Raw genomic sequence first — 23,344 nt, 5'->3', positions numbered from 1 at the left:
CCTGGGCTCAAGAAATCCTTCTTCTTTCTTGTTTACTCTGGTGTGGTGGCAAAGAGTGTAAAAACTTTTGCTTCGGGGCTAGATTAACTGCAGCTTCTCTTGTTGTCTATAGTTTAAACTGTGTCTAGCTGCGATTTGTTAAATTTTATTCTAGTAAATGGGATATTTTTGCATCTCAGGCTTTCACTTTCTTGCAGAATTCACAATGAACAAAGCCGATAGGGTAGGTGTTTTATGAAATCTTCACATAAAGAGTTATAAACAATATCCCCCAAATGTCAATTCTCTGCCATGTGGAAAATAGCAGGTGGAACAAAAATGGTCCCAACAAATCTATTTCATCTTGCCATTGCTAACCAAAGACCTAACTTAAAATGGCATAATCCCACAGATGACATCTCCTTGCTTCACAATGTTCTGGACTAGGACAGCAGACATTTCTCTGAGCACAAACAATACTGTTATTGCTGTAGACAATTATTCCATAATTTATTGTAAATTATTATTATTTGTACTGTATTTATTGTAATTAACTACAGTTTATAACTTAATAACATTAATGCTACATTTTCCTGCAAATAAATACAAACATTTATTTTCTTCAGGGATTTATGTTCTATATTTTGAACAAACACAATGAGATTTGTGTTTGTTTTTAGTTGGAAATGAGAGTGGTAGTGTTTTTAGGACACAGAAATTACACTGGTTACTGTTTTTAATTTTGTTAGGTATTCAGCACAAACTTTGCACTTCATGTGAATGTCTGGCTTTGGGTGTTTTAGTTTTGTTGAATAGGCATCATTTTCCATCTTCAAACATTGTTGTAGATATGGAACATTTTTATCCCTTGTAGTATACTGGGATTCCCATGGGGTCAGAAAATGCCTCAATAGTTACTCGCTGTGGAAGTTTAAACATACCAGCTTCATAATGGTTTGAAGCCAACACATTTCAAACAGTACAAAAAGCTGCAGGTAGTCTAAACCTGAAGCTTCTGAATATTTGTTTAAAGAAGGGATGATAATATCTTTTCTCCTTGGTTCTCCACTGCCTCTCAATTTGGTTCTCCACTGCCTCTCATTTTGATTTGTTACCAGATAGTTTCTTAGCTCAATGTATAACATTTAGTATACTGTCTAGAGCAGGGGTTTCTAACCTTTTTGACTCGCAGAGCCCTAAGGGCTCCATGGAGCACAGGTTGGGAACCGTTGGTCTAGCTGGTAGACAGCTTGCTGGGGATCAGGATCCAATTTTCTCCCCCCTCCTCCATGAGCTCAAATCTCCCTGATGAAACCTAAACAGATTTTCTCTGTTGGCACTATCTGAGACAAAATGGCAACTGGGGTAATATTGTGTCACTTCCAGTGGCTAGTCACATTTGGTCAGATAATACAGCTATAATCTAAAGATTATAAGAAATGTCATTTAAAGATACAAAATGAAATAAAGCCCAAATGATATGTATTCTGGTCTTAGATCTTCGATCTCAGAGTATAATCCAGAAGGTTCACTATTAAATTGTCTTATTTTATTTATTTGTTAAACTTATATCATGCCTTTCTCTCTGAATGGGAGTATTGCTGGATTATTATTGGAAGTTTGCTGAAAGATCTCTTGAAAATAATTTTACAGTGGCAAGCACTCCCCCCACCTCCTGCCTACAGTGCGTTTGTGAACCTTTGATATGTTTCCCACATGTATGTGCTAGGATTCATGGCTATGCTTAAAATAGCTAGAATGATCAGAGAGTTTTAATAACCTGTTTTCTGGTGAGTTCCACTGCAGCTGACCTGCCACTTGAATTGCAGTGATATTGTTGCTTCACTCTAGAGATGCTCTTTGTTGGAAGAAAAATGCATATATGTGACTTTGCCAGGCTTTATTCAGAAACAGGTATTGGTGGATTTTTATTAAAAGGAATCAAGAAATTTTAAAAAGGTCCAAAATGTCTCTGCTTTTGAAAAAAATATGTTAGAAAATGGTGTCCTGATTCTTCAGGATTATTTGATATTAGAATATTCAATCAAAAATCCACCAAACAGTGTTTGGGCAATCAAAATGCAAATATGCATGTTGCAAGCTTTTGAAGCTTCACTGGCTTCTTCACCAAGCAAGGTGTTACAAACCAAACAGGAGGAAAAAATATGAAGATGTTAATCATAGGCCTGCGTTTTGCCGTTTCTCCTATTAGTTCAGATGGCATAGAGGGGAATATCTTGCAGGAAAATTTGCTATATGGCCAACACGGCTACCCCTGGATGATATTAGAATAGTTATAGGGAGACACTTAAAAATTACTGAAGAATTTAGGAAAGAGTTGTTAAGGTGTTTGTGTATTTTCCTCATCAGATAATAGTCAAGCCTGCCTTTTCTCTATTTGTACAAATAGATTTTCCAAATCGCTTTTGCACTGAATGTTTCTAAGAAACAACTGACGTCACTTGGAGATGTACCAGAAAGCTTGTGTGATTATCTGCGGAGGGCTCACTTGATTTGTTCCTTGAGTAAGCAGGCATACAGCTTGTCATGCTCATTGGCAACATTTTCTAATTTTCTTTTTGTTTTGTTAGGAATAGTCTTTTTGGGTTTCTTACTTTTCTCTAGTTGAAAAAGAAAAGGTACAGTTAATATTAAAGTACCCCCTTTCTTTGCTAATATTATGTGGAATGGTTACTTAAACATTTCCTAAAATACTTTAGAAAGAACCCATTCAGATATCTATTAAAATTGAAGGTGTAGGGATAGGAACAACAATTTTTGCTTTAGAGAACTGAGGGAGATTTAGAATATGTAGAAGTTACATTTTGAAAGTATTGGTAGTTTTTCAAAATAACAAACTGGAATGAATAAAATCAAAAGGCATTCAAATTGCTTGAACAGCTGGGTGCTAATTTTTATAATCTTTTTAAAAATTTGGCCACTGAGGGATAATCCATGCCCTATATACAAACTCTGAAAATGTGTTACTAGGATATAAACCAAACTTGTTCAGATCACGTTTGACTAGTTACTTTAGTTTATTAATGAGGTTGATTGGTTCCAGTAGACATAGTACCATTTATGTATGCTTCTGCAAAAGACATATATTTCACTGATTTCTGTAACCTAGGGCCTGAGCAGACAGGCCAAAATAAAGTTACTTCGGGTCACTTTGGAGGTATGCTGTTTAAATGACACAGGCATCTTTAGAGGCCAGAGGTTGATCCACAGCTGCTCACTAGTCCTTAGGACTGGAGTGTGGCTTTGGATGGCTTCTGGCCTCTTAGGACACATGCATCATTTTAACAGCATACCTCCAAAGTGACCCAAAGCAGCTTTATTTTGGCCTGTCTGTTCAGGCCCCTAGTTTCTATTGGCTTGGCTATAATATGCTCAGAATTGTACTCCATGAATTAGGTCAGTGTTTCCCAATCTTTTCTATGCCCCACACTCTAATGTTTGATCAATGTTCATACTCCCTACAAAAGCAATATCTCATATGAAGATGAAGAAGTCCTGAGCCTAGTGGCGCAGTGGTTAAATGCCTGTACTGCAACCATTCACAAACCATAAGGTTGCGAGTTAAATACCAGCAAAAGGGCTCAAGCTCGACTTAGGCTTGCATCCTTCCAAAGTCGCTAAAATGAGTACCCAGATTGTCAGGGGCAATTAGCTTAGAATTTGGGAACTGCTTAGGGAGTACTTAGTGCACTGATAAACGGTATAGAAATATACTTGCTATTGTACTTGCTATTTCTCATTTTTGAACCACAAATTGAACTCCATACAATACTGCAGGTAAATAAATTGAACTTAAAAAAATAAGCACTGAGCAATTAGATTCTAATTTATTAAAAAAAATGAGTGATGACTCCTGACTTGTCAGTCAAGGACACAAGCCACTCTTTGTCCCACCCCATGAAATTCCAGCTCGCACCCACTGGGGTGCAGGCAACAAGCGTTTATGACTGTCCCCCTCTGGAAGAGAATAGAAGTGCTTCAACGGCATGTGGAGATGCAAGGGGAAAATTGCAACTCTGCTGATCCGTTTCAGTTTTCTTTTTTATGTGGTAGGTCCTTGAAAGACATGAATCCCCATTACTACCATATATTGTAATTATATAATCATTAGAATTCAACAGGAATAGAAAATTCCATTGAGATTTATGGCCCCTTTCCATCAGACAGAAGGGGAAAGAGTTTATACAGATATAGAAATATGGCGCTATACAGAACACCCAAAAAGGGTGGTCTGCTGGTGCCTTGTTTTGCTGTGCAAGGAAGCCACAGTGGACAAACCACGTGGCTTCCTCCCGTGGCAAAAAGAACACTCAAAAAGTGGGTTCTTTCTGCGGCGCCTTTATGACATCACAGTAATAATAATAATAATAATAATAATAATAATAATAAGCTTTATTTGTATACCGCTTTTCCGTGGACGATCAAAGCGGTTTCCAATATCAGATTAACAATACATAACACATCATGACTGCTTCTCTCCCCAGTGGTGCACTTGTGACGTCACAAGGGGGTGCGACGTGCGGACACTATGCATCCGTCACGTCGTAATGGTGGCGCCCATGTAGACAGGGCGCCACCATTTTGCCGCCGCCAGTACGTACTAGGCCAATCCTAGTACATACTAGGGTTAGGGAACGTCTGAATGGTGCATGCTCCCTAACCCTACGGCCGCCGCTGCCACGCTCCTGCCTATGTTTAACTAACTTTGCAAAAAATGTGATCAATTGGATTCAGCAAAGTCAGTCATCAATAAACGTAGTAGAATCCAGTAATGTGTTGGGACCTTTAAAATGTAGGTATTAAAAATCAGTCAAATGCTTCGCAGCTCCACTCCTACAAAAGTTCCAGGGAGGCAAGAAGAGGGAATTTGTGATGGGAACATATAGAGGGAAGAAAAGAGTTGTCAGACTTTCTCTTTATCCATTAAATCTGGAAAATGTAATCTAGTCATCACTTCCAAGTTTCAGCAAATTGTTCAAGGTGGCTGTTTAGAGCAGTATTCACTTTGGGATTTGTTCCCCTGATTCTCTTCTGGTTTTGTGGTGCAGTTTGTTATCTCTTTAATGATTTAAAAATTACATTTGTGTGTTGTGACATTGATTCTCCTTGCACTTTCAGTTGCTATTTGTACCCCTGTTATTAGATCCTTAAGCCATATATGTGAAATGAGGATTTAGAGTTCTGCTTTGCAATGGTTCTGCTTTAGTGTCTCTAGGCAATTACAAAATGTGTTGTTGGGACAGTTCTACATATTGCCATGTCAGTTACTGTATATGGTAATGTAGGATTTAGTATTATCCCTCATCATTTCATATTATTTATTAAACAGCTAGGAATGCTAAGAGGTTGTTTGGAAGCTGTATTGAAATGTTACAAAAGTCACTGTATACATTATAAAGGATAACAGAGGGTACATTCAGTACGGGAGCCTCAACCAGTCTGGCATTCTGAGTGAATACAACTGAATGACTAAGTGCAACTAAATTATTTGCATTTATATGCTCCCTTCAGGGTGTGCAGGGTGCTATGATTTGAGATTTAAAACAAAATAAAAAAATAAAAATCTTCCACTTTAAAAATAAGTGTTACACTGTTAAAAGATTTATTTATGCCCACAAAGCAGGTTAACCTACCTTAGTTCTCATGCCATGGAAGTAGTAAACACATTCTGTAGTCTCATATATTGTTCTCACTTACAATTTAGTTTCCACGAAGGCATATTTTCCCTTGATAGTTCAACCCAGTCCTCTTCTGAAAATCTGAGGCACAGTGAAACTTCAGCCACTATAAGGATGTGGTTTAGGAAACACTAAGTTGCCATGGGGGAGAGGTACTGGTATTGGTGGCAGACAGCTGTTTGGACTACCTCTGTTGACGCATACCAGAGGTCTAATCTGCAGTGCTATGGTATTCTCGGAGTTTTATTTTTGTTAGATTCTTTGATATAGTCTTCTCTGTCAGCAAGCTCTGGTGCCACAACAAACTACAAGTCTCAGAATTCTATAGCACTAAGCCATGGCAATTAAAGTGGTGTCAAACTGCATTATTTCTGCAGTTCAGATTAGACCAGAGAGGAGAGGAAGATGAAACATGCATTTTTGAGCAAACATATGTAGAATGACCTTTGCAATGGGGTATGCTCAGTTTGAAATGAACTAATCATTAAACTGTAGAATTGGTAAGTAAAGCAAATCTGTTCTAATCATTGCATACTTATTTTGCTGATCTTAGTTTTTGTCAAACATGAATTAACATTATGTTAATGTATCTTTACATAGAGTACCTTAAAGTAGGTTGTGCAAAAGCTTGGCTATTCTGATTTAAAATTGCATGTATTAATGTTTGATAAAAGATTGAACAAAGGCGGGATACAAACCGCCATATAGTACGTATAGGATACGTACTAGGGTTAGGAAGGGGCGGTGCTTCCGCACCCCCCTAACCCTAGTACGTATCCTATATGTACAAGATGGCGGCGCCCCTTCTACATGGGCGCCGCCATCTTTACGTACTGGACGCATAGCGTCCAGACGTGTCGCGGCGCCTATGACGTCGCGAGTCCGCGCCAGGCGCCTCGCGACGTCATAGATGCGCCGCAAGAAGAAGCTCCGAAATGGAGCTTCTTTTTTGCTCCGCGCGGGAGCCGCACGGTTTGACTGCTGCAGCTCCCGCGCGGAGCAAACGGCGGCGGCGGGGAAGCGCCTCAAAGCGGCGGTTTGTATCCCGCCAAAGTTTCTGTGGGCGTTGGCCACATGGATGTTAAACAGTGGGCTATTGGAATATGCCAGATTACAGAATTTGTTTTCTTTTTTGTACAGATTTTGGGGTCTTTCGTGTCATACTAGAACATGCAAGACAATAGCATACCATACACAAATTAGTGTGCAACACATTATGTTCATCAGTCTGCCACATGCAAGTACATGGATGAAGGAATGTAAATTCACAGAGGTTTGCATATCATATAAGCAAGGTAGGAGGTTTGTCACATGCAAACATACAAGAATAATTAACAAACACCCACAGTAACATGCATCAGAATATCACCTGCAGATACAGAGTATAACATATGGAAATATAAACTGCAAAATGAAACAGTGTTCCAACTAAATATGTACAAAGGAATCTATCATGTATAACCCTTATATGCCTGTGATGTGTGAAGGCATTCTGAGCTTCCTAAAAGAAAAATAATGCAATACATTATGAGCTCCAGAGATCAGGATAGTGTGGTTGCTCTCATTTAGAATGCAGTATTCCACACTTTCTTTCAATAAAATATTTTCTAGACTTAGATAACTTTCTCTTTCTAAAATATATATTCAGTAAATCCCACATTTGTGAACTAGTATGAAGCATGGTTAACTACTAAAGATCTGGACCAAGCTTACAACTTGTTTGAGAGAGCCTTTTGATACATTAAGCTCGATTGCCCAGATGGTCTCCTGATTCAGCTAGAGCTGATTAGAGTCACCTGATCAAGCAGCTGAATCCAATACTGTGTCAAAGAGTTTAAAATCCTCTCAAAATGTCAGCTCACAATGTTTGGTTGACAAAGATATTAAAGATGTATGAAAAAATGAAAAAACAAACTAATCTGGAAATGGCAAAAGAATGAAAGTTTCAAAACTGATTACTGTGTGAAAGGACTGAGATATTTGAAAAACATAATACATTCAACCATCCATGGCTTACAAAATTTAAAAAAATCCAAAAAGCAAACCTTGATTTTGCCATTTTATATGACAGGCGCTATTTTACTATCCTTGTATTTAATGGGACTTGGCTGAGCATACATGGACTCTGGTATCCGTGGGAGTTCCTGGAACCAAACCCCAGTGGATACCAAGGACCCACTGCAGCAACTATGTATTTGTTGTGCTCTGAACTCTGACAGGCAGAGAGGCTATTTTGTCAGATGCATGTCTTTGAAAGTTCTCCACAGACTAACAGAGATAAAATGCTATCCCAATAATTGCCAGTTGTTAACCAGGCTGCATTGTACCCATGCCCCCTTCCCCTCGAACACCAGATTTAAAACACAAGGGACCACTTCTTGTTAGACACACTTCCCATCAGAAATGAGACTGCTAATTAAGATTCATTGCAAGCTGTATGGGAAGCTGCATTACCTAACTCAAAAACATTGATTATGAAGCAGTATGCAAACTTGGAAGTGGGGTGGGAAAGAGAGTAGGGAGGGGCCTTAAGAGAAGAAGCACAAGAGAAAAAAAAGTAATGTACTGCTTTTAAAATGACAAGCACACCTCCCATGCTGTATCCCAAGCATGGTGGCAGTTTTGAATAAATGAGACAAAAAAGTCATACTAGACACAGAGAATGAATTCTAAAATTTAAATTTGATTATTTTTCTGCAGAAACAGAAATTCATATTAAAATCCAAATGCCAAACCACTTAGCACTCAACCTGTTTTCTTGCAAAGTTTTAAAACTGTTAGGAGAACCACAAGCAGTTATCTTGATTATTTCTGGAAATTTCTGATATTCAAATGCTGATAAATAATTAAGTTAATTGGAAAAAAAATAGGGCTCAGCTGAGTACTGGAAGAAGTGACGTCTTTCCCCCAATTCTCCTTCAGTGAGTGTAAGGGGACATGACATGGGGAATGAACAATGATCATATGCACGTGTTGGTGGAGAAAGATTTTGAAAATATAACTGTATTGAGCTTAATGGGACATCTCCTGACTGCAGGCCCTGTGCCCTAACTTGATTGAATGGGGACCATATTCTTTAGCTTGCATTCTGTTCATTTATTGCAATATATCTTAGTGAAAGCCTGATTCTTCACTGTACTAGACTTTGGAACTTCATTTTTCATAAAAAGTGTCTTCTAGAGTTTTAAGTTACAAATGCTTTACTTTTTTATTAGTTTTCTGCTAAAAATATAAAAGATGAGATAAATTCAAATTGAAATAGTGCATAATTGGCATCCAGGACTAAAGCAAATTGTTAGTCCCAATTAGAGTCGATCTACTGATATTTGAAGCTTGGTAAATCAGCACATACATATACATGTTATTGATTTAATAGGTCTGTTGTAGTTGGGATTAACTCTAGGATTTAGTTTAGGTATGATTTTTGCATTTAATTCAGACTATTAAAATATTTATTGTTAACTAGTAAGTTTACTTCATCATGAAACATTTCAATTTTCCGGAAATATTTTATTCAGGTAATGATACTTTAGTAAACTGGAGAACAAATCAAATATGGAGCCTAAATCAGATTACATTTGGAACCTAAAAGTTTTTTCTCCTCTCTTTCTTTTTAAAATGGCATCTCTCTCTCTCATTACGGTGTAGATTTCAAGCTTGAAATATGTCATCACAGTTCATCTCTCCTACCATTATAACAGCTTTCCTAACCTGCTAATTATGATTTCACTCTGAATATATTAGTATCATCTGAAAACAAAATTTTTAGCAGCAATTAGAATAAGTAACCCATCTTGATGGGTTTTCTTGTGTTTTAATTCCATTAAAGATTTTGAAAGTGGCCAGATCCTCTAATATCTGTTGAGGATTTTTCCTACTGGTTTGGATAGGGTGTGGATTGTTCTTTATCATTCCTCATTACTGTCCAACCTCTTCCTTGTACTTTTTTCTGTCTCCCCCCCCCCCTTGCAACATACACACATACCTAATTCTCATGACCTCTGTCTCTCTTCATTGCCTTCTGCCATCCTCCTATTTTCTCATTTTCTGCTTTTTTCAGTTCCCTTCCCCAAATTCCTTCTTCATCATCAGTACTATTCTTGTTGCAAGTATTGAAATTTACGGAAGGGTTTGTTTGAAATTAAATTGTTTTCCACTCAGGAAAATATTGAAGCACTCCGAACAGATGGCCATCCAGCCTCTGTTTGAAAACCTCCAAAGAAGGAGACTCCATCACACTCTGAAGTAGCATATTCCACTGTCGAACAGCTCTTACTGTCAGGAAATTCTTTCTAATATTCAGGTGGAATCTCTGTTCCTTTACTTTGAATACATTGCTCCAGGTCCTAGTCTTTGGAACAGCAGAAAACAAGCTTGTTCCATCTACAATATGACATCTCTTCAAATACTTAACCATGGCTACCATGTTACCTCTTTCACATGTACTGTTGTCAAGCAAGTTTTCACCCATCCTATATCTGTTCATTTCATTTTTACTGCCTAGGTGTAGTATCTTACATTTCTCCCTCTTGAAATTCATTTTATTAGTTTTGGCACAGCTTTCTAATCTGTTAAGGTCAAAGGAGAGGTTTTTGACATGGCTGGAAGCAATTTAGTAGGTAGATGAGATTCTTTGTTCTCTTGACATGTATTCTTAAAAATTGTGTTTCCATTTGCAGATAGTTGTAAGTTAAATAGGCTAACTGAGGAAATTAGCTTCAAATATATTCTAGTTGTCCAACTTTGCATTTATAGTTTGTCTAATTTAAACATTAAAAGCCATCAAGTTAGTTTTATTTCACTAATTATTCACTTCTCCTTCTGACAATTCTTACTTATGCTTGTAAGTATTTTGTAGCTATGTGTTACATCACCTCGATCCATTTTTACTGAGGTCCCTTAAGGCTTTTCAGTAATATTCAGATCCTGTTTGGAATACCAAGCCCAAAATGTTTGTGTAAATGATATATCTGGGTGACTTATTAACACTTTTCTTGGGTAACACTTTCTTTGAGCCAGAATGGGTACATTCCCAAACTGTTATCATCGTTGACATAAGCTGTTTTGCTTTGATCCAAAACCCGAGAGGCTGATGACCTGCTTCTCTTCAATTTTTTTTAAAAAAAGCATCTGTGAATCTGAGTTTTGTTAGTATTCCTGTAATGACATTTTACACCAATTTTGAATCAGCTGTTCAATAATTATAGCAGCAGGTTCTCTTTATGGGGCCATTCAGACTACCTTTTACCCCGGATCAGGAATCGATTCTTGCATGTGAAGTTCATATCGGCCCCAAATCTCTCACAATCAATTTCGAGGCATCCACAACCGTTAAGTGGCAAATGCCCCTTGGCGCGTGTTATTTGGAATCAGGGGGGGAAAGCTGTGTCTTTTGAAAAAACCCGGGTTCTGCGAATATGAACTTGCCCCCGATCATGATCGGGGCAAGTTCATCGGAGGGATTTAGGGCAGAGGGAGTGCAGAGGGCAAGCATTCCCTCCCCTTCATTGGAGAAGGAGGAGGAAGGAGCCGGAGGAAGGATGGAAAAAAGGGGGAATTAGGGTGACAGGAGGCAAAAAAGGGGAATCAGGGTGACAGGAGGCAAAAAAGGGGAATCAGGGTGACAGGAGACAAAAAAGGGGAATCAGGGTGACTGACGGGGGCTGCAAAGGGCAGTCAGAGGGAAGGCAAGGGGGGGACTGGAGAAAGTGATGGAGGAGCAGGAGGAGGATAAAGGAGCTGGGGGAAGAAGGGGGCCATGGAGGGCATTCTATAACAGAGCAGGAGGAGAAGGGGCAGGAGGAAGGGTCAATTGAGGGCAGGTCAGAGGGAGGCCACAGGACTGAGCAAATCTCCCTCTCGCACCAGGGAGCTTTCCCTTTTTAAATGTTTTTTAAAATTATTTTTGGCAGTCTATGCGCATGGTTTTTGCTTTAGGCAGGGTGGGAAGAAGGAGGAGGAGGAGGATTGCCAAAGGAAATCGGACTGCGGAGCCAAGAGGAAGGAGCTTCTCTCTCATTTTATTTTTTATTTTTGACAGTCTATGCACATGATTTTTTGGGTGACATAGAATGTGTGTGTGCTTGTGCTACTTTCATTTCCTCTTGCTCCTGGAACAGCACCTTGTAAGAGGCTGTATTATTATTATTATTATTATTTGTGTTATATGCGGATGCTACTTTAGAATGCCTGCGCTATATTTCCCTTTCATTTCCTCTTGCTCCTGGAATTATTTGTTTAAAATGCGAATGCTACAATGCCAACGTTACAAATGTTTCCCTTTCAATTTGGCAAATTGATACTAATTGAATACTTTTGCATTTGCTACACACAAGACACACACCGGAAGTTTTTAAATTTGACAGTATCTGTGCACCCTGCCCGCCAGTTTTTTTAAAAAAAGGAGGGGAGAAGCCCCCATCCGCTTAGCCAATGGCTGCAAGAAACATCACCTTTTACGAAAGTGGAACTAATTTGATTGACAGCAAAGGACCCTTTCTTTTAAACTGAGTAAAGAGCTGCAATGGCATTCCGGGGTTAAATACCCTGATTAAGGTATTTATAGTTGGCACTTGCCCCCGATTGTACCCAGTTCCCTCCAGCACAAATGTGCCAGTCTGAATGGGCCCTTAATATACTTTGTTAAATCTGTAACCAATTTAGAAGCTAGAATCACTCCTTAGATGCTGACTGCTTTCCTTTTCTCACCACTAGGAGACAGTCTTTCTCTGTTAGAAGTATTTCAGCCTTGTGCTGAAGATTTTTCCTTTCTGTCTCTTTCATAAAACTCAGAAATACAGTAATGCTTGAGTCTACCTGGTTTAGATTCTTAGTGAGGGGTGGAAGGAAACAAAAACCCTAATTTTCAAAAATAATCCAGAGGTTAGATGCCTTGCTGCTCTGTCCACCACCCATGCTATATACCAATTGAATATCTGAAATGCTTGGGACCAGAAATATTCTGTATTTTGACCCCCCCCCCCCCGATGTTGGAATACGTGTTTTGCATATACATAATGAGGCACAATAAGGCTGGAGAAAGATTGAGGATCTCTGAAATGGCAGGAGGCATGAAGTCCTGCCATTTCATAGATTCTCTCTTCGATCTGCAGCCTTGCCTCTCCAGCCTTGCAAATACAGTACAGTTAGGTAGTACGCTACTTGTGTTGTAGCTCAAAAAGTTTTGGATTTTGTACTACTTCAGAGTGTTGAATTCTATAGTCAACCTGTATATACTGTCGGTTCCTAACAGATGTGGTGAAACCTGCTCCTGTGCACAACATTACTACAACTAGAACCTAGAGCTAAAACCTAGATATATTTGATCGCTAAGTAAACCAATAGAACTGATTAGAGCTAGAGCTTGGTGGTGGGGAGGGGTTTTTTTTATGCCCTCCCTCCCAGCGTCTGTCTCCTCTCCTCCTTGGCTCTGAGGGGGGCCCAGGTGTTGCTGCACTGCCACTGCTAGAGCTTGGCGGTGGGGAGGGTTTTTTTATGCCCTCCCTCCCTCCCAGCGTCTCTCTCCTCTCCTCCTTGCCTCTGAGGGGGCCCAGGTGTTGCTGCACTGCCACTGCTCTAGAACTGATTACATGTCTTTGTGTTCAGTTCTTTGACCAATTTAGTAGTAGCATTGTGAGAAATAAGTCTCCAAAGCCAATCTGTTATTATGTGTTAATATGGAATAAACCTCCATACCAAGGAATATGCTTTCCTCAGACTAGCCCTTCTCTCCCACACCGCCAGGCAAGACTAGAAAGAAGCGTAAAAATTCTTCCTATGTATCTTGCTCATTGGTATCTGTTGCCTTAGCCTCCCCATTCCTCTTAGAGAAGAGGGTGAGCTTGCTCTCTGAAGGAGGAGAAGGGCTCCCCAGAATTAATTATGGTGGACTCTTCCCATTCGTACGGGTTTGGTTTTGGGGGCCCCTGCAGATGGCAAATATGTGAATGGTGACATGCATGCAGACATTTCATTGTGTTCACACCGCCATTGAATAAAATGGGGCATGTCAATCCATCGGGGGCAGGGGTCAAATCCATGGATCACCAGCTCACTGATATGAGGTGTCCCCTATTCTGTGTATTTGTTTAATTCAGAGGAGTCCCCTATCCTTTTGAGGAAGGTGGGAAAGACTAAATTCCTCTGGGGACCAAAATTCTCGTGATGCTTCAGAAAGGCTGCCAGAAATCAGATCTAAGGAGAGTTTTCTTGTTGCTCCCTTTCTGGAGATTATTGCAGATACAATGAAGGAAGAGAGTGATCTTACCCAGTTTATGCTACATCTGCACCAGTTCACACTAAATGTCTTTTTTCTCTACCACTTGAAGTTCTGGAGAAGTTAAAAAAAAAGCCTTTTTATTGATACTCCTGTGGTGTGATTGGTTTTGGCAACTCTTTTCCCTAGGGATGGAGTTGACAACTCCCAAAACGCTGAGGATAAAAAAAAACCCTGAAAATCTTTTTGCATAAGTCTCGTGAAGCTACTGGTCTAGCCATCTGAGCAGCTTCAGTGATCTCCTTGTTTGCTAGAGCTGCCATTAGATAGACAAGAGATATTTTACCCCAGATCCCTGGAAAGAGACTTGGATTAGAGAAGGTATGAATAAACTGGCCAAACATTCTGCCTTCATTACAGATGGCAGTCTTGATTCAGTATGATTTGCTTCCTGTGCCATGGCCCGTAGTGTTACAGCCAGATGCTAATTTTGGCTAAAATGTTGGAATGTGGATACCAAATGCAAGGTCAATCTGTCAACCTTTTTTTTAAAGGATTCTGAATTATTAATTGATTAATTAATTAAAATATTTATATCCCACCCTTTGGTGGAAGATCTCAGGGTGACTTACAATAAAAGCAACTTAAAATAATAAATAATTACAAGTGTTTAAAAGATCAAAAATATATTAAATGGTTTTTCAATGTAGGATGATTTAAAACCAGTTAAAACTATTTTGAATCATTTAGCTATAAGACATGTACAGCCTTGATAAAATCAGTTTGGTCTAAAGTCTTTAACAAAAAGCCAGGTTTTAACTTTGATCTGAAATGATTCTAATATTGGCATCAATCAGGCCTCCAAAGGGGCGGGAACTCCACAACTTTGGTGCCTACCACAGAAAAGGTTATCTCCCATGTTCTCCCACAATGTATTTCCCCTACTGAAGGAACACAGAAGAGGGCCCCTCCAATACATCTCAGTTTTCTGGCAGACATATTTATAGAGAGGCACTCCCTTAAGTATTATGATCCTAAGCTGTTTTGGGCTTTAAATGTTATTGTTTTGGATTCAGAACAGGTCTGAATACAGGTCCTTCAGAACAGGTGTTATATGTTATTAGAATAGAAACCTAATGAGCCGATAAGCTGCTGCATTTTGCAGTAGCTGCAGTTTCTAAGTTGTCTTCAAAGGCAGTCCCTCATAGAGTATGTTGCAGTAGTCTCAACAGGAAGTTACCATTGCATGGACTACTGTTATCCCTGTTCAGGAAGGACCATAGCTGGGAAACCAGTTGAAGCAAGACTCAAGCACTTTGAGCCACCAAGTCTATGTAGGCCTCCAGTGACAAAGATGGATCTAGAAGTACTCTAAGGCGCAGTACATACCGGCAGGGAAATGCTGGCCTTTTGTGCTGCGCACAGTTGCTGCAGCAACTAAACCATGTGGCACAACTGCTCAGTAGAAAAGGAGGCGCTTGGAGTGGCTCCTTTTTTGCAATGTCATAAGAGCTGCATCACAGCCATTATAACGCTGTTTCCTGCACATGTGTGGGTGCTCAGACGCCCACAAGTCATCATTACGTGCCTCCTGTGGGCAGTGCTGCTCAAAAATGGCGCCGCCCACACGTACTAGGGCTTGGGATCATGCAGTTGCTGTGCGCTCCCGAGCCTAGTATCAGCGCAGCCACGCCACTTTTGGCCCGTCTGCACCTTTAGAAGGAGTGCAACCCCATCAAGACTAAGTAATCAGTCAACTCAAGAACCACAAATCAATAGAATGTTCATCTTATTGGGATTCTGTTTGAGTTTATCCCACCTATTACAATATCCACGCACTGCTCCAGTACCTGTGCAGTCCCAGCCGACTCAGATGACATAGAGAAATAGAACAGGGTAACATCATCATCCTGATAGAACCCAGCCACAAAAGTGCTAATGATCTCTCCCAGCAGCCTCATGTAGATGTTAAACAGCATGGGAGACAGCACAGTGACCATGGGGCTGAGCAGAAGCCCCTAGATGCCAGTTGTAAGCCTCCGAACCTTCCCTAATATATTTATTAATCCAGCTATAGTTTTGATATAACATTAGGTGTCAGCATGAACGGACATTGCGGAAACATACATACATAACACTAGACTAGGTAGTGTGAATGACACCCAGTCATGTGGAAAGGTATGGGGATGGAGGAGCTGCTGGAGGAGCGCTACCACTCCTCCCTCACTATGCATTTTTAACAGAAATTGAAAGCCAGAAGATGAGTTCTGCCAGATCAAACAAGACTGGAATCCCCTTTTCGTCTCTTGTGTATTCCTAAACATTTTTTTCTGCCCCCTCAGTAGCGAGGACTCCAGATCTTGTCTGGGTATTATGAAGTCCATGAGGCATCATAAATCAAAATCAACCCCTCTCATCTCATCAATATCAAAATGAACTTTCCACTTTGGAAACCTTCTCAGGTTCTCTTGAGTGGCAGTCAAGCTTTTAGTTTCCTATGGAACTTCTAGATTGATGATGGCTTTAAGGTATAACTAGCACCCCAAAACATAGCCTTTTTGTTGCAATCTCTGCCCCACCTGTCCAGTGACTGTTGCTCTCAGGTTTCTGTCTGAGTCGCTAGTCTTTGACTGTCCCCGTCTGCTTCCCAGAACCTGCATACCCAAGATTTGTGGTTTAAGCGACTCCTGCTTTCCTGCTTTCTGTGGAGCATCTCTTCAGGATCAGTAGATATACCCCTTATCTAACCCTCAAATCTATTATCCCCTTTCACGTTTCTACATTCAGTTAGCTCTGTATGCCGTGTGAGAGAGTGAGTTACTCTAGTATGATTTTTCTTTTATGTTTCTCCCAACAAAAGGTCATGTAGGCAGGATACAGACCGCCCATAAAGGGCGGTCTGCCACCACCTCCATTCCTGTCAGCGGGAAGCTTCAGCCTCCAAACAGTGAGGCTTCCTGGTGGCGGAAAAAGAACCCGCAAAAAGTGGATTCTTTTTGTCACGCTTGCGACGCCCGAGTGCGCAAATGGTGCACTCATGACATCGCAAGTGCCACATGACATGCGGACACTACGTGTCTGTCGCGTCAAAATGGCGGCACCCGTATGTACAGGGCACCACCATTTTGACGCCCCATCACATGCTAGGGGTGAGGCCGGTATGGACGGCCAACCCCTAGCATGTGATGGGGGCAGCGAAAAAGGCCCATTTAAATCGTGCCGTAGTTCCCCATGTCTGCAGTCTCTGTTAATTATTACTGATATAGCTGCATATGTTACTCACTCTTGCAAAGCTAAACTAAACATTCTGCTAACTAATCAAAGATAAATTGTAACTGTCAGGGGAAGCTCTACAAGCCCCACACATTTTGAATAACACATTCTATGGAACTGACCTGGCAGATAGGAGCAGAACTACTGTAAAACAGTGCCTCCTACCCCCATCTGCCAGAGCTGGTCCAGTAAGATACCAAGATCAATTATATCAAAAGCCACTGAGAGATCCAGGCGGATCAGTAGGGTAGCATTCCCCATCTTTTCCCCAGGGTAGCTAGTCAGAACAAGCAAGACTATCTTGATACTGTATCCTAGCCTGAAGCTAAAGTGAAATGGGTCTAAATAATCTGTTTCGCCAAGAACATCTGAATTTGTCCAGCTACCACATATTCAAGCACCTTGTCCAAATATGGGATATTAGTGATAGGGTGGGTATGATAGTTATCATACACTTCTGGGTCCAGGAAGGTCCTCTTCATGAATGGGTGCACTGCAGCCTCCTTCAAGGGAGCAGGCATCTCCCCCTGATATAGTAAGGCATTTACTATTCCTTGGACCCACCTAATCCTGGTTTCAAATATCAAATAAAGTGAAATGTCTTGGCATAGCTCTATCCAAAAATAAAATAAAATTCAGAACTTTATGATAACAATTATGTATGTCTATGGAAAGAGATTTTAAAAAAAGACATGCTAAAATTGTCACTCATGGGCAGAATGCCCTCAATCAAAATGAACGTCTTCCCCAAACTAATGTTTCTGTTCCAAAACCTTCCAATCATAGTTAATGATAAAAATTTCCAACAATGGGAAACTGACATCTTGAAATTCATCTGGGCGGGCAGAAAGCCACAAATAAAATGGAAAATTATGAAAGATGCCAAGGAACAAGGAGGATTAGGAATCCCTGATTTCAAAGCATATTACTATTCATGTGCCATGGATTGGATCAAAAAATGGATCACATAAAGAGATGAGAAGAGGCTAAACCTTGAAGGTTTCAACATCAGATATGGATGGCACGGATATTTATGGTACAGCAAGGCAGCAGTGAACAAGGAATCCAATGACCATATCATCAGGAGATCGCTGTTAAGAGTCTGGCTCAAAATTAAACAAAAAATATACAGTACAATAAATTACCAGACTGACTGTCACCTCAAGAAGCGATGAAAAACCAAAAGAAACCTACTAACATGGGAGAAAGAAACCCCTAAACTAAAAGCATGTAAAAAATTAGAAGATGGATTTACATGTCAATGGATTACTTATCATCAATTGAATGAGAGATGGAAAATTGACCTTGAAACAGAAGGATTCACTAAAAAAGAACAGAATTGGATGAGATCTTGTGTGAAACCGAAAAATGTGTTATATCCAAATTACACAAGCTTCTCCTGAAGATAGAAATGGAAACAGAATTAATTAAAGAACCTACCATCAAATGGGCACAGAACATCAGACAGCCCATACAACTAGAAAATTGGGTAAGGGCCTGGGGCCGAGACCTAAAATTCCCACTTAGTATGGCTGTGAAAGAAAATCTGTATAAAATGATACATAAGTGGTACATGTCGCCCAACAAATTAGCAACAATTCAACAACATGAAAAAGGAGCTTGCTAGAAATGCGGTAAAAAAGAAGGGACAATTATCATATCTGGTGGACGTGTCAAACCACAAAAAAATTCTGGAAAGATGTACACAAGACATTACAACTAATAATCCAAAAATCAATTGAATTGGCACCAGAAAGTTTTCTACTAAATATAGTAGAAGGAGAAGAAGAAAGAAAACTACTCAAATACATGCTCTATGTGGCCACAGCCACAAGAATAGCATACGCTCAAAAATGGAAGGAGAAAAATACACCATCAGTAGATAACTGGGTTAGAAAATGCTTGGATATGATGGAGATGGACAAACTAATAGTGCTGTTAAATGGAAATCCTGTTAAGAGATGGAAAGAAGAATGGAAACTGCTATTACAGTTTTGCGAGAGAAAGTGGTCAAGCATAGATTCAGATAGGGAGCTAAAATCAAGATTTATTACACACACACACACACAGATTCAAAATATTCAGATATTTAAATCTAATGAAAAAAAGAATCTGAGCTACAATACTAAACAATATCAGAACTAACCTGTTAATTAAGACTTACTTCAAAGACATATAGCCTGAGAAAATACTGAAACACAAGATCATTAAGAAGTGGATTGAACATGCAAAATGAGCTTAACTCAAAGAAGAATATTATTAATTTATGAAACGCTTCTGAAAAAATTCCATATAGACATATATTAGGTAATTGGGAGGTGAACTTTATATGCTATATGTGATTTTTTAAAAAGATGTCTTAAGAAAATGTCCTTGTTATTGTCAGATATGTATGTAAGGTATGTGAGTTAGTAATTAGTTTTGAAGGTATGATTTTTCTGGTTTTTTTCCCTTTTTTAATATCATATTCTGTAGGGGGGTTGTATGTGAGCACTTGTGGAATAAAATAATTAAAATAAATGAAAATTTGGATAGGGCAAAGGCTTTTGAACACATTTTTTACAAGTTCTATAACACATTTTAAATTTAGTATCAATTTTAAATAGTTTAGCAAAATCTAGATTTATTTGAAATCAAATATGGCAGATTTCAGTATTACAAAAATTTAGAAGAAGCCTTTTAGGTATGGCAAACCCCCTCTGAAGAAAATTGACAAGGAAACCCCTTGATAGGTTCAGTTGAGGGTTGCTTTAAGTCAGAAACTACTTGAAGGTACACAATAGCAGCAACCACTGTTACAATAATTATTTTCTTAGATATCCATGGCTTCCAGCATGTGAAAATTTAGTTTGACATTTCTCAAGAAAATATGGTTTGGTGTAGAGAAATTAGCAAAATTAATAGTAATACTAACAATATTAATGAAATATATTTTGCAGTATTTTGAGGAAATCTTTGCAGTGATAATGTCCTGCTTATTTTAAATTAAAATAATTAAAGACCTTCAATTTGAACCTATGTATTTTTGCTTGATTGTCTGATTAGACCTGATTGAACAACTGTTGGATTTTCTTTACTTGTCTACCATGTTTGTATGTACAATTTTACCCTGCTGCTCTTCTTTATTTCTGCCCAATCCAACTTCTATATTGTTGTTAGACAGAACATAATTGTTTGAAGCAGTAAAACATAGTAGCATAAAGTCAGGTTAGGAAAGTAAAAAATCTTTCACTCCAGTATTATATGGGAACATAGTACATACTTGAATTTGAACATGGGGGCTCACTGATTGTGTCTGTTGTGATCCTCAAAGAAAAAGCACTAATTAACACCTATTTATGAATTATTTATTGAGCAATGTAAGTTAACAAAGAGGGAAGATTTGGAGATTCGAACTATGATAGATTTCTGTTTGAAATAGGTAGATAGTGCATTTCAGACATGTTTTTTGTTGATCTTACTAATTACTGTATAGTTACAGCACTGAATACAGTGAGTACAATGAATCCAAAGATGTTTTTACAGCTCATTTCTATTTTGGTTAAGAAGATGGCAAAGTGTGTAATCTGTATGTAGATCTATTATTATACTCTTGTAACTTGTTTTGTTATTTTACAGATGATCCTTTGGGACTGGGATTTAAAGCAGTGGTATAAACCTCACTATCAGGTCAGTATCTCTTAAAAATATTTCAAAATGTCAGCTTTGTTAATAAAGAGATAAATGGTTGAGAAACATCACTATATATCCAGCAGTAATATGCACTTCCCTTCATCAAGAAGTTCCCTGTCTTATTTTAACAGCAAATATATCCCTGCAATTATATCTTTAGACTGATAACAATTTATGAACAATTCAATTCAACTGGTTGGATTGAAAGGGCGCTTTAGTTGTAATGACAAATATTTCTTTATTATGACTATATTTTTTCAAATTTAAAACAGAAAAGAAACGCTTTCACAAATGTCTGCCATAGTATAATGATGGAACAGCAACAATGTCACCAACCAAAGGCACTATTATCCTGGCATTATTTCACTTCATTGTCCCTGTGCAATAAGCTTCTAAGTCTCTTGAGTAGGGGTATCCCTTGCTGAGGGTTACAGAATCAGTGGTTTCTGGGCCTGATAAGATGTTTCAGCAGGTGTGCTGTCTCTCTGTGGCAAAGATCCATGATGTGGCAGAGAGGCTGACAAAACCTGTCAAGCCAACTGACCATTACCTCTTCCTTTTGGTCCATGTGAAAACTGAGGATACTGGAAGGCACAGCCTTAAAAATATCATAAGGGATTATCAGGCTCTTGGTAGGAAGCTGACAGAGCTGGATTATTATTATTATTATTATTATTATTAAGCTTTATTTATATAGCGCTGTAAATTTACACAGTGCTGTACAGTGGATCCTTGTTATACGCTGGGGTGTGGTTCCAAGATCCCCCGTGTATAACAAAATCCGTGTATGCTCAAGACCCATTAAGTATAATGACATAGCAAAATGGTGACCCTAATAAAAAAATGGAACATCAAGGTAAATTTATACTTTTTTGGAACATTTTCAAACCGTATATGCTTAAATCCGTGTATAAAAAATCCGTGTATAAGAAGGGCCGACTGTACATACAATCAATTAAAATAGATAAAATAAACCTGCTTATGGTGTACATTCTATAAAGATAATTAAATATAATACATATTTATTGTACAGGTTGCCATCTCATATCTTCTCCCAGTTGAAGGGCATGGTCCAAGAAGGGAGAGGAAAATTGCAGAGGTAAACAACTGGCTCTGCAGATGATGCTGGAGAGAATAATTGGGATTCTTGGATCATGGGCTGCAGTTCCATGAGGGGAAGGACTTTTGGGAAGGGATGGGTTATACCTCACACCAGTTGACAGAAACATTTTTTCCAATACAGTCGTCCCTCCACATTCACGGAGATTAGGGGAACAAGACCCCTATGAATGTGGAAAAATGCAAATAACTCCCCCCATGAGAAACCCATTTAAAGGAGGGGTGGGCAGAGGAAGAGAAGCAGGGGCGCATTCTCCTTTTTTTCAGCCCTCCCAGCCCTTGAATGGGCTCACCACCCCTTCTCTGGCCAGATTGCTGCCTTCCCCAGGCAGTGATCCTGCTGGGAAAGGGATGAGGAGCCTCTATCCCCGCTCCTGACCTTTTCCCAGCTAATTGTTGCCTGGGCTGGTCAGGCAGAGATCTGACTGCAAAAGGGAGAAGGAGCCTCCACCCCTCCATGATCCTTTCCCAGCTGGATTGCTGCCAGGGCAGCAGTATGGCTGGGAAATGGAGGGGAGCCTCCACCTCCCACAATCCTTTCCCAGCCAGATCACTGCCTGTGCAGCCCTGGCAGCAATCCAGCTGGGAAAGGGCCTGGAGAGTGCATGCTCCTCCTTCCTTTCCCAGCTGGCTGGATCGTTGCCTGGCTGGCCAGGAAAGGAACAGTTAGCTCCTGGGCTATTTTTCCCAAAGAGGAATGTCTGAGTGAGTGACCTTGACCTCACAAATGTGTCAAGTCCATGAAAGTGGAGAGCCGACTGTAGTCAAAATGTTATTGAGGGAACAAGGCAAATAGTGCAGGGACTCAACAGTGCAAGGGGAAAAACTTTACACAGGCAGCTAGAGGGGAGGACCCATGGTCTCCAGTGTCTCTATACCAGGGGTAGGCAACCTTTTTGAGCCAGGGGCCGGGTTGCTGTCCCTCAGACAACTGGGGGGCTGAAGCCGGGGGATGGAGCTTCCACCCTCCGGGGGCGGAGCCGCACATGGGGGTGGAGCTTCCACCCTCTGGGGCGGAGCCGCATGCCAGGGTGGAGCTTCCACTATCCGGGGGTGGAGCCACATGTCAGGGGCAGAGTTTCCACCCTCTGGGGGCGGAGCCGCATAATAATAATATTTGCAAGAAGCTACTAGGGCCGGCAATGCCATAACACAGGAAAAATGCATGCACACTGTCTCAACCCAGAAAAGAGCAAGCAAGTCCATGTGGGGGGATTTTGCAAAGAGAATACCAAAGGATAACAACAATAATAATAGCAATATTTGCAAGAATGGAAGTGACTAGGCAAGGCCACAAAACAGCAAAAAACGCATGCCACTGTCTCAACCCAGAAAATAGCAAGCAAGTCCATGTGGGGGGATTTTGCAAAGAGAATACCAAAGGATA

General features: G+C 39.9%; 1 protein-coding gene across 2 annotated transcripts in view; it reads left to right on the top strand.

The window, feature by feature from the left end:
• LOC149314430 (cGMP-inhibited 3',5'-cyclic phosphodiesterase 3B-like) overlaps window positions 1-23,344 on the top strand; it is a 94,960-nt gene that overhangs the window by 19,118 nt on the left and 52,498 nt on the right. Inside the window, exons 2-3 of one of the 2 annotated variants that reach the window (XM_089521104.1) lie at window positions 20,785-20,835; window positions 21,872-21,937. In XM_089521104.1, coding sequence (XP_089377230.1) covers window positions 20,785-20,835; window positions 21,872-21,937 — 117 coding nt within the window. The remainder of the gene's footprint in view (window positions 1-20,784; window positions 20,836-21,871; window positions 21,938-23,344) is intronic. The other variant, XM_089521105.1, reaches the window with a different exon arrangement.

The sequence above is a fragment of the Sceloporus occidentalis genome, unplaced genomic scaffold, assembly GCF_023333645.1.
Source record: "Sceloporus occidentalis isolate IW3139 unplaced genomic scaffold, rSceOcc1.0.p SCAF_4, whole genome shotgun sequence".
Taxonomy (NCBI): domain Eukaryota; kingdom Metazoa; phylum Chordata; class Lepidosauria; order Squamata; family Phrynosomatidae; genus Sceloporus; species Sceloporus occidentalis.
Note: the sequence above shows the minus strand (reverse complement) of the source record. Positions and strands in the feature narration are given on the sequence as shown.